The 13111-nt window shown below is 32.6% G+C and overlaps 1 protein-coding gene across 2 annotated transcripts in view; it reads left to right on the top strand.

Annotated features, from left to right (window-relative positions):
- Nucleotides 1-13111, top strand: part of LOC140452506 (fibroblast growth factor receptor homolog 1-like) — a 139617-nt gene that overhangs the window by 84374 nt on the left and 42132 nt on the right. For both annotated transcript variants that reach the window (XM_072546812.1, XM_072546813.1), the window contains exons 2-4: nt 6876-6977; nt 12435-12577; nt 12636-13029. In XM_072546812.1, coding sequence (XP_072402913.1) covers nt 6896-6977; nt 12435-12577; nt 12636-13029 — 619 coding nt within the window. In that variant the 5' untranslated portion in view covers nt 6876-6895. The remainder of the gene's footprint in view (nt 1-6875; nt 6978-12434; nt 12578-12635; nt 13030-13111) is intronic.

Genomic DNA, 13111 nt, shown 5'->3' with positions numbered 1-13111 from the left:
AAAAAGTTATAACCCGTTAAAATGGTAGTACTCATAAAATCCGCCACGAATAAGTGGAGGGGAGAACTGATGGGCTCCATTTTTTTTTTAGATTGGAACTTCAAATTAAAGCGCACTGGCAAAATTTGCAATATCTTGGTTTCTATCGCACGTAGAATCTTTATTTTTTTTAAACTAGGGTAGCTCAACAAAATAATAAGAATTATGCTATTTTCATAACTCGGAAAATTCCGGAAAAATAAATTAATTCAATTTTTTTATAAAAAGTTATTTAATTTTACTATTATTTCGTAAGAAATATTAAATTTTATTGATAAGTGTATATTATTTATATCAATATATAACAATAATTATAAATTATTAAAATACATTTATTTTTTATTTCATTTTATAGTTTTTTCTTTCAACAAAAGTCTTTCAACTAACTATCCACCCTGACAAGCTTGATATCGAAATGAATAGTCTGCGCTTCAGATATTCTCTATTATTAAAGGCCACCTCTTGACATCAGGAATTCTCCCAGCCTCACCAACGCCTGGATAAGAAAATGGGAGAGGAAACACCACAGGAAGTACTCCAAATAGCCTGTATCGGTCAGATACTGCCAGGCTTTGAACTGACCCGCAATACATGGACAACGCTAAACAGAATAAGAGCAAGCAGCGCCAGATGTAAATAGGCAAAAGTCCATTTCTCCTGAGTGTGATTGTGGTGTGCAACGACAGACTGTGCGTCATATTTTTGAAGAAGGCCCCTGAAGGCGGTTCCCTGGAGTTGAGTTAGTGAATGCGACTAAAAATCTTTTAGATCATATTGATACATCAGATAGATGTTCGTTTGTAATACTCCATTTAACGTTTTTTATTGTTTTTAATTGTGTATTCTTATTGTATGCCATACGCTAAATAAAAAAATAAATATGTTTCTATGGGATTAAGCCACAATCGAGTTTAATAAAGGGGATTTAATCCCATATAAACATAATATTTAATTAAGAATATATCAAACAACAAAGTCCAACAGTATTATACGCAGCAGAAACTACAAGTTTTACTTATAAAGATCTTTAGATAAACGAAATAAGAGCATTAATGAATTTTTAAATAAATAAAATACTGGAAGAAAAAAACATTGTAAATAAGAAAAGCACAAAAGCAGTGGCGCAGAAATATATTCAAGAGAGCAAAAAAACGCAGCTCAAAGAAGCTTGACGGAGTGGACATCAAAAGGAGAAAGACCAAAAGGAAGATCAAGGATACATTGCCAGGATAAAGTTGAAAGCGATTTAAGAACACTGGAAATAAAGAACTGGGCACAGGCACTACTGGATAGAGCAGCTTTAAGGCAAGTAGTTAAAAAGTTCGCCAGAACAGCTACAATTTCTTTAGAAAAGTGTATAGCTTGTAAATAAAATAAAAATAATTATTATAATTCCTTCTTCGATCTCGCTAACCATGTCTGTTTCGTTAGAATATGCTAAATATTAATATTTTAGACCTAAAATCGTTTCTTGTCGTTCGTTCGCCCTATCGCTGTTTGTTCTAAAAGCTTGAGTGTTTTGACCATTTTTGTGAGTATAAGCTTGTTTGAAATCTATAAATACGAATGTAAATATAACGTATCGTTCTCTCCGAAAACTTGCACTCACCAGCTTCATATTTCCTAACGATTTATATATCAATAAAGTGTATTGTAGTTGCAATTTTATCGCCATTTTTCAGAATTGAAATTATAAGTTTATGTTGTAGATCGCATAAATCATTTACATCCACTATATAAATTTCAATTATTTCTTCATATGTATAATAAACCTAAAAATATCTACAGCTTTGTTGTTTACTGCATTTCATAGCGCTATAAATATCGAACCAAAGAGAAATTTAAGAAAGGAGTAATTTTTCGAAATATCTCGAGCTGTTGAAGTTTCCGAAATCCCTGTATGCATTTTGAGATCCCTTTCCGCATTTCCATTAGATCTGAAGAGAAATATGAGGTCACGAATAATTAAGGGCTGTCTTTAGAATGCATCGAGTCGTTGAAGGCATGGGATCGAAAATTATAATAGCCATATCAGAGGACAATAAGCATACCGTCAGGAACGCAATTACTATATTTTTTTATTACCTACATCCTAATGAAAATTGCACCTGATATTGATTTGTCTTGACCCTATCCCTGATTTTTTATCGAAAATGTGATAAACACATGTTTTAAAGAATGTCTTATGTACATAACGTACTGGTTAACATATTATTTTTCAGCTTAAAATGGGATACTTTCTAGTGGTTGGCTCTATACTATAATAATTAAAATACTTTAGAATGAAGTAAAATGTTTTAATGTAATTAGTATATTTGTTTAATAAAAGACATTAAAATAAAAAAAAATCAAACCTATTACAATAGTTCAAAATGATTTCCGTCCTATTATACCCTCATCAGTGAAAACTTTAGTACTTCCTTAATAATCCCATAACTGTATTCTGTTACAGCATTTGAATCAAATAGCCTAAGCTATTATATAGAATAGAAAATCCTAGCTGAGCGCTCTGGGCTTACAAAGCAATCTTAAAAGCTGGTCAAAATTTAAAAAGTACCACTACGAAAAAGGGACATCATCGGTCAAAAATACAATATTTTTTCTTCAAAAGTTAAAAAACATCGAAAGTTTCCAAAAAAATATCAAAAAGACATCACATTAAAACAGTCCACAAAAAACACATTAAGTTTTGTTTATGGTACGGGTGCAAGCCTCCAATTTCGATCTGAATTAAGTTAGTCTGCTTGAATGGTTGGTCATACCAAATAATTACACTAATGGACGGTAGTCCATTAAAATAACAAATTCCTTCTACAGCAGGTAATGTCTCCATTTGGAAATACTCCATACTATTAATAACAATGTCTTCTCTACCGTAATTGATTTCTGCTTTGTCAAGGCTCCCTACTGGCACATGCTACCGTTTAGTCATGACTATTCGACCAATTTGCTCCTGAAGCAATGCGTGTCCATTGAATATTGTTTCTTCCTCGCTGTATTAGCCATGCACCTCTGTTTCTTTGGAATCTGTTTCAACATTGAATATTTTTGTCTTGAGTTTTCATTTGTATTTCTGCTCTTGTTGTTCTTATATTCTTCCTATCTTCTGTCGAAATTGTTTTTGTATCGGTACGTTGTATTTCTTCTTCCCTTTTATACGTTTTATTCTTATGGTACATTTCTGAATTCTCTGTGCGGGCAGCGACTCTTCGTCCTTGGCACTTGTAATTACTTCTGCTAAACTGGTAACATTTCTTGCTTTTGTTATTGTCTTAATCCTAAGCTCTTAATCCATTTGTGAATACACTTATTGTAATTATTTTGTTTACTTTCGCTAGTACGACTACGAAAAAGGGACACCATCGGTCTGTTCTGATTGTCTCCCTTTCCTTGTGCAATGGTTAGTTTTGCCACAAGGTTATCTAAATTTCTTCCAAATTTCTTTATTAACCTACGTCGAGCAAACCAAAAGAAATGGATGCGGGGTATCGAATTGATTACGCGGCTGTTTACGTCTCTTATTGTAAATAACTACAACTTATTTTAATACTATGCATTTAATACATCATGTACGTAATCCATGTACGTAATACATCAAAAACTTATGTGATTCCCGCTTTACCTCATTTATGTCATCTTGTGGTATTTCTGTAAATATATGACTGCAAATATTACAAAAGTTGTCTAGGTGAATCAGACAAATAGGTTTCTTACATGTTTTGCAGTTTTACGTAGTCAAACGTCTTTGTCCAATGCATGTATGACGTCTCTTGTGTTTTCCGACATGTTTATTTTCTGTTTTCTGTTCTCCTTGCTCTAATGGAGCAAATTCTTTTAGACGTCGTTGCAGGCCTATATGAATTCCTGATATTTCTAAATTCGTCGAATGAGGTTAAATTAATTCATGTGACAAATCTTTCAAAAATTTTTTTCTTCGAATAACATTTTGATCATTGCCAAAATATATTACCTCAGCATTTATTCCACTAATATTGAGCATAGCGAAAAATACCACCATGGGCCAACGACGAACATTTCTAGCTACGTTGTATGATGTACACAATTTCTCTATTGGGTCAACTCCGCCTTTGGTGCAATTGTAAAAGGTAATAACAGATGGCTTCTTTTTATCTTCTATTTCAAGATTAATAGAGGAATCTCCATATAGACTTGAAGCAAAAATTACACATTTTCCTTTTCTGGGAACGTAAGAAACCAAAGTGCATCGATTTTTGAAGGCAAACAAGCTACTATTATTGGCTCTCGCCTTATTTAGAAGGAATGCAGGTGGAATTTCGACTTTATTTTATTTCAACGTACCAAGATAAGAAAGGTTTTTACGTCATAACTCATCTATCAATGGAATACTGGTGAACCAGTTATCAGCAGTAACATTTCGTCCTGTCTGATAAATGGGTTAGCAAAGTCGCAGAACAACATCCGACAGTGAATTGCTCAATCGAAATGGGCCTTCAGGTTATAATCCTGCATATATTTCTAAAGTTTATAGATAGTAAACCTGGAAATCCACAAGTGCGTAGATTTTCACACCATATTTATTAGGTTTAGTCGATATGTATTGCACAAAACCGCGTCGAAAGCCTTCCAATTATCAGTTGTAACGTTGTGTCCTAAACTATAGGATTTCTATGAATTATTCGCAAACATTGTAAAAATATCACGAATTGCTGCAATTTTGTCGGTTTTTTTTTCTTTCATTTCTGGTAGTGCGATCATCAAATCGCATACAACGCATAATAAACTTAAATCTTTTGGTGTTTATGACTAGGCGGAATTTTTCAATACCATCCCCGGGTCTTCCACACTCCATCTGTTACTTCTATGAACACCAGCAAAGTTTAAGAGACCGATAAATGCTTTCAGTTCAACATTATCAGTTCCATTATGTTTTTTCTAAGAGCTTCTTTCCTTCACTTTTCTCTCTTCCAAAAAAAGTTGTGGTCATCTGCGTTAGATCCATCGTAATCATCATTGTCACTAGCTTCTAGCTCGGTATCTGACTCGCCATCATGAGGTTCGACTTCATATTCTGCATCTGTATCCTCTTCATCATCAAAATCGTCCTGTGAATCATCTTCGTCATCGTCAAACATCAATCTTTGTAGTTCTTCAACATCTTTAGGATCCCCCGAGGTATATTTTTTAATACAACTGATATACAACAAATATAAATTTGTTACCTTACAAAAAAATCTCCAACCAGGCGAAGTTAATCAGTTTGATGTTTATGAAGTAAGTGTAAGTATAATTATGTAATTTTGAATAAAAAAAGGAAAGGTAGTAGTAATATAAAGAAATAGTACTTACCAAAAATTTACCAAATTAATTTTGTTACACTAATGGGCGCGATATATCAAAACGAACAATATTCAAATATCTCCGTTCTAGCAAAGAATATTTACTAATGATAGACCACGTTTTGTAAAATAATGAGAGGTAGGAAGCTACTGGTGACAACAATTCCCGACTATTTACGAGATACACATACTGGCACAAAATATTTGTGTTGTATCAATTTGAATAGCCGCGCCCGGCGGAAGGTTATCATACTCGCTTGTTTAGCTGAGTTGATCTTGGTTGACAGTACGGAAATTAATTGTTTTGTTAAGAAATTTTCTTTTTTGTCATTTACGAGCTCGATATTTAAAGCATAACTACTTAACTTTGGCGTCTGCGTTAATTTAACCTTCAGGATGTATCTTATAAGTTGTGGTTTTCCACTATTGTCCAAAAGTTCGGCATATGATTGGATTGCATCTAGATATGGTTTAATCGAATCGGTGGTTTCTATGTCTGGGATAATATTCTTTTCTGTTTTAAGATCAAAGTTCTCTCCCATAGTATCGTTATTATGTTCAACCTTCCTTTTTCGTAATTATGTTTGTATCATTTCAATATTGTCTCTAATCTTTTTTTTATATTTTTGATATTTCTGTCTTCGGTTGCTTTGCAACTGTCTAACTTATATCTTGCAGATACTGTCTTAAAATTTTCCGTAATCTCTTTTTCAGTCGTTCTATAGGATCTTTCTTAAGATTTCTTATATCTTCTAGGATACGTTGTAAATTTTCTTCAAACATAAGCTTAAGATATTAGGCCTCAAGTTTCCTCTTTCCTCTTTAGATACCTAATGCCTTCTTATTGCGTATGTATATAGTTAAATAATAATGCAATAAATAAAATTTTAAATATATGGAGCAGTGTTTGATAAAAAAATTTGATATATCTGTGTGTAACTTAAAATACTTACTTAAAATATACTCTAGATTTTTCTTTAATAAAAGAAAGAAAAAATCTTATAGCCATAAATAATCAGTAGTTCAGTAGTAAATCAATAGTTTAAAAAAACTTATAATGAAGTAAAAACTTATCCAAAATAAATATATAAATTTTCAAAACTTTTTCGATTCTATCACATCATCATCAGTGAAATATGTTTATAAAGTAGTTCGAAGTAGCCACATAATGAGGTCAGATGATCCTTAAATTACATAATTTGAGTAACTGACATTATAATTATTAAGACACTAGGTCGATGAAAGGATTACCTTTTTTAAGGGAATGTACAATTTACCAGCTCGTAAAGGGGACCTTACGACCTGAGAGGTAATAACCAAACAGAATTAATAAAGAGTTTTTTTTGATGAATCAAATTTAAAGTAATTTTTAGCACTTTTTGAAGACTTTTATTTGCTTTGGCATAGAATAGAAAAGAGGATACCTAAAAACCCAAAAAAAAACATAATTTTTATAATATCGTAAACATTTTTAAAGTAAATAGAAACAAAACTTATATCATTTAATTCTCTTTACAGAATCTGGTGGGACATAAATCATGGAAGTTCAGATCTGGCATTTGGTGGTTTTGACGCTGTATATTACTAACGAGTTTAAAGTGTGTGCGTTTACTTTTTCAGGTTAGTATGATTTTTTGCTGTATTTTTGTATAACCATAGTTTCGATTCGCTTTTAAAATACTACCCAAATTGTACTAAAATATATATTTTACTGTATGACATTTAGAGAACTTTTTTGACGAATATAGTGTTGTGCTGGATATACTCTGGATATATATAACTGTTAAGAAAAATACTACTGTAAAACTGTAATATATTTATATACATACATCAGTTAAAAATGTTGTGTACCTTATCTACCTTTTTTTTCTGTTTCCAATTGGAGTTTGGGAGTCTTGTTTCTCACATAAGTTCTATGTGTTTATAAAATGTGAACTGTTTTTTCTCTATGGCATTGATAATAATTCTTTCCATTTCTTTCACAATCATTTCTTTAATTGTCACATTTCTGATTCTATGTTTTCTTAAAATCCGAAGTGATATTCTGACGGCATCTATTTCAATACCTTTTAATCTTTTTTATATTTCTCTGTTCTCTCCAATTCTCAAATCCATACAATATACTGCTGTTTATTAAATTGTGTATAGTAAATTTTCTGTTTTTTTTTGTAATGTTTTTATTCCATAGAGTGCCATTGCCATAGGATATTACTTTTTCGCTGTTGTTATTCTTCTTTTCATTTCTTTGTTATCCGTTAAAGTTTTTTTTAACTCCCTTTATTAAACAATCTGCCCGTAGGTAATGAGTTTTTGGTATGTCTATATACCCTGTGTAACGTAATTACCATGAACTAAATTCCATAATATTTAACCTAAGCTTCTTGTAACTTATACAAACTCTTTCACGAACATCAAATTATGGCTACATTGGCCAAAATTAGTTCTATGATTATGACTAGGACTATTATCAGTTCTGGAATCTGCGAGTTAAGTCAGATGGAATATACCTTTTTAGTCTACGCGCGTTATTCGTTTCTAAAAATAGTTGTGTAATGTAATATGTGTAATGTAATATGTGTAATGTAATATTGACGTATTTGACTGTAATGTATTTGAGGAATGTCTCTTTGAATAACACTATTGTATTGGGAACATATGTAGCAAGGTTTGAACTACTTGTTGTAACCCATAGTTAGATGTAACCCATAGTTAGATTCCGGAGGTCCAAATGGGATTTAGTATTGACTTGTAGGGCAGAATCGTGTTTTCTAATGATAATTGCGATTTTTGACGTATAAGACAGTACATTTTTCTGAACTTCAGTCCGAACTGTTTGCGTTTCACACAGATATGTTTTTGCCATGTTAGTCGTCGGTCTAAATGAATTCCCAGATATTTGGCATCTTGACCGTGTGGAATTTGAATTTATAATTGTTATTGTTGGGCAGTTATCCCTTCGTTTTGTGAATATCACATGAGTGCACTTGGACTCGTTCTCTTTAAATCATCATTTCTTAAGCCATTCTTAAATTATATTGAGATTGTTTCGTAAGTTGTGTGATCAATGAATAATTAGTATGTGATATAAGAACGGCTTGTCGTCTGCAAATTTTCCAACCATTCTAGCTTTAAAAGTCGGTAAGTCACACTTGTACAACAGATAGAGAGTAGTTACCAAAAACACTTCCCTGTGGAACACCAGCGAGTGCCGGATGTTGTTATACCATGAAGTATAACAAATTTGAGTCTGCGATTCAAATAGGATTTTAGGATTTGTAAGTAAAATGTAGGTATTTTTTTATCTTGTAATAGAATATTTTATAGAAATTTGGCCGTTTTGCCAAACCTTATCAACAGCTTGCGAAATACGAAAGAACGCTGCCGAGCAGTAGCTTTTTCCTTCAAAGTCGTTAATTTTATTGACTAGTCTGTGCACTTGTTTAATAATCCCATGCTTTTCTTGAAAACCAAATTGATGTTCGGAGATGATGTTCTTGCAATCCACAAACTGTTTTAAATCGGTATGTGTAGATTTTCTTAGACTTTTGAGAACACCGGTAATAGGCTAATAAATCTATACGATGCGACTTCAAAGAGTTTTTCTTGGTTTCAAGATCATGACAATTTTAACATTCCAGATGCATGGAAAATAAGAAAGCCAAAGCATTGCATTAAAGATATGTCATGAAGGCAATGACTTTTGCAGAAATTTTTTGATGAATTTTGCCTGTGAACAAATCAAAATGATGCTTTTTTGTATTTATTTCATGCATTATTGTATTCCTTACTTATTTTAATATTTTTTTTCAATTGGTAGTTCCATCTGAAATGGTACCTCTAGAAAATGTTTACCTTGCGCAATTTGCTTTAATAATGTGTGAATATGAGTTACTACCCTTACCTTGTAGACTGCAGTTGGATGTGGTTTTCGTTGGGAGTTTTTTTTCGTTTTCTTCTACTTTTTGTAGACTGCAGTTGGACGTGGTTTTCGTTGGAAGTTTTTTTCGTTTTCTTCTACTTCATTTTGACTATTTTTCTCCTGCACATTATCATTCTCTTTCAGTTTTTCAAATCTGTTTTATGTTGTTATGGTTTTCTTTAACTAGTAAGATGTAATTTTTGTTTGCTTTCTTGTTTTTTCTTCTTCTGGAATTGGTACATTCTATTTGGGTAGCAGTTTAGTGGAAAAGTTCTGGTGATTGGAGATTACGTCTGCTTTAAATTAATTTAAGTTTGCTACTTACACTTAGTTCTGTTGATCTAGTTTATGGCTTGTTGGAAATTATCAGTTATGGTTTTTGTCTTTTTTTATCGAAAGCTTGATAATCCGTTCCAGTTGAGTCCAAATTTTCTTCCAGATAGTTATAGTCTTATCAGTATTTTATTGAGCTCCCATTATTTAATGTTAGATCAGTATGTTCTCCACTCATGTAGATGTATTTCTTTTTTTTTGGATTTTGGTCCTTTAACTCCTGATTTCGTACATCATCAATTACAATTAAATTGCTCATCATGCACTTCATATCATTTAATATAACTGCTTGGTCATCGGTAAACGTCAAAATGATTTAGTTCTATGGCTGTATACATGTAAAATATCTACTCTTCTATTTTGAAATAAGTGACCACAGAGCACAGACAACAAAGTGGTAGGAGTACTGGTTCTATCCGAAGATCTACAGACCATGAAGGACGCCTTTAAGGGTAAATGCCCTTAGAGACCGATTTTCTATCTGTAGTACAGTGACACAGGAATGTCTGGCTGCTACTTACAAAAGAACGACTCCATCTAAGATCATTTGTGTTTACAGTATTATTGACCGCATCTTATCTGGTCATTGGTTCAAAGATCTCTTTTCAATCCTGATCCCTCGGAGGGAGTGTAGTGGTCATCGTAATGTCGCGTATTGTCCGTCTCCAAAGATCTCTGTCTTTGGTTACTTCTTTTAACTTATGCATGGGTATTTTCCATATACCTGTAATTTAACGTGCCGTGATCTTCGGCCTTCTACCTTTTTTGGATAATATGTCTTTCCATGTTTTCTGTGTCTTTTCTCATAACATGTCCAAAGTATTTTAATTGTTGAAAATGGACTTTGCTGGATAGCCGTTTGCTGACTTTTAGCTCATTTAAATTGAAATATTTGTTCTGTGGTCGGTCCACGAAATTCGTAACATTCTTCCCAACGGAACATTTCAGTGGCGTCTATCTTTCTTCTTTCCGCCTGTCTTAGGGTCCAACATTTACATCCTTATGTCAGTATTGGGAATATTAAGCAGTTGATCAGCCTTATTTTTAGAGTTCGTGAAATTTGAGAGTTCTTCCATAGTTTGGCCATCTTTCCTACGGCGACTTCTGCTAGATCATATCTACGTTTTATTAATTCCTGTAGTGACCCTGTGTTTGTGCCAATGATTCCAGATATAAATATGAGCTCATAAACTCAAACCGGTCACTCGTGGTTATGTGTGGGTGATTGTTATGTAGTCTATCCACTATCATGATCTTTGTCTTTGATATGTTTAACTGCAGACCAAATATTTGATTTTCGTTTTCAACCAGTCGTATGAGATCAATTAACTCTTCTTGGCTATTTGCAACATAGGTTGTTTATTGTTTGGCCATTTATTATAATATATTTGCCATAAGTGTTGCCATTTAACCCTGTCGAACGCTTTGCGATAATGTATAAAACAAATATATATTGGGATATTGAATTCCCTAGATTTTTCTATTATTTGTCTTATGTTCAGAAGATGTTCCCGAGTACCTTTACCTTTTGCTCTTGGGATATTTCTCTTTGTGAGATTTAAAGATATAGGAGATGATATTGCAGTGGTGTCAATATCGTATGCAGTAGTATCAGGAATGGAATCGAATTATACGCAGTGACGAGTTTTGATCTTGTTTATGGGCTCATTATGGATGAAAAAATGTTCGCCAAAGACCTGGTGATATATATTCTCACCATTATCTAGTAAATAGCAGTCAAATACTGACTCCATGGAAGATTTTTTTCAAAGACGTTTAAATCAATATCTGAAACACCAATCTACGAAACCAGATATACATAATGAATGGGTGAATTTGAGAACATCTATTAAAGAAATAGCTTTTTAAGACCGTAGATAAGGTAATGAAAAGAAGAAGCAAGAAATGATTATTACAAGCAAAAATGATTTTAAGGCAAACACATCAGCAAATATTATTTAATATTTTTATTGGGAATTGCCATAATTTCAGTTAAAAATACGTTTATTTTGACGTTTCAATTTCCATTTCGGAAATCGTTTTCAAAATCCGCCGAAATGCCGTGAGAAAATAGCTTCAGAACATCCTCAGTAAATCATGAAACAGCTATATTAGTCACAGGAAAAGGATTTACATGGAAGACAAACTTTTGCTTCCAAAATGATAAAACAATTAAATGGAACATACAAATATACCGCTCACATAGAAGTCATTAACGAACAACCTTGGCGGGAGAACCATGTGAATCTATTGTACAATCATAACAGTTGTAAGAGGACTTAAAAGAATAAACTTGATATGGACAATATAACAATGAAAAAACTTATGGTGACGATCACAATACCGAAGAATAAAAAAACCTACAGAAGCAGACTAAAAACAGCATAAAAATCATTATACTAAATACTACAGCCTTAGCCAATTCTTAACATTTTTTGGAAGATAACCATTCTTTTGATTTTGAAAATATACAGAATTTAGAAAGTTAAATTATAATAAAATATGTCTGATGGAAATGATACATATTAAAAATGAATCAACCTGTCCCAATATAAACAATCAAACAACCCAAACTGATATTAAAGTCTTCTCCAATATATATTAGAATTTAAATAATTAATTGTTAAATACACTACTTGGTACGACACTGGCACGCTGGACCTCTGGAAATATACATATAGAATCGATATGTATTTTTCTTTTTAAGCAATCGCCATTTCTCAGTTTAGTTTTATAAGTTATAAAATTATATTAAGTGCTCATTGAAAATTCACGGTCCAGAAATATATAAATAACCTGCATGTTAATCATTTCGTTTCTTTCAGGTGATGATGAGGAAATTGACACACCTCAAAATGTCACCGTAATAAGCCCGAACACAACAATACTTGAGTGTCCAACAAACCTAGGCCAAATAACTTGGAAATATTTAAGTAGCAGCGAAGGGCCTACGGAAGCAAATTTAGAGGTAACATGCAAAGTAGATATTTGAAGTTTTATAATTTTATGACTGATTTTATTTTCAGAGTGAATCTCCGTCGTCATTTATATTCACTCCGAAGGAACATAACGGTGGAATATATGTATGTATGGCGAATAATTCATTTTTGATTAAAAAGTTTAATGTGACTGTGTTGGAAGCCCCTTATTTTACACGAAAAAATCAAATGACAAAGCTGTTAGTGAAGCCTGCCGGAAATATGGTGAGGCTCACTTGTAGAGCTGCGGGAAATCCCACGCCGAATATCACGTGGTATCGAGATGACAAATCTCCCCCTACAAGGAAATTAGGAGATATCAAAATCAACCATTGGTCGTTAACTTTGGAAGATTTGGTTCCTAATGATAAAGGAAATTATACCTGTTTAGTGTGTAATGTCATTGGGTGTATAAATTTTACTTTTGCCGTGGATGTAGTGGGTAAGTACCAAAATGAAATATTCAGCAATAATATTCTTGGGATCATTATTTTCCTATTAAATTCTTTATATATAGGAGCAGA

The sequence above is a fragment of the Diabrotica undecimpunctata genome, chromosome 10 (assembly GCF_040954645.1).
Source record: "Diabrotica undecimpunctata isolate CICGRU chromosome 10, icDiaUnde3, whole genome shotgun sequence".
Lineage (NCBI taxonomy): Eukaryota > Metazoa > Arthropoda > Insecta > Coleoptera > Chrysomelidae > Diabrotica > Diabrotica undecimpunctata.
This window is presented reverse-complemented; position numbering and strand designations above follow the sequence as displayed.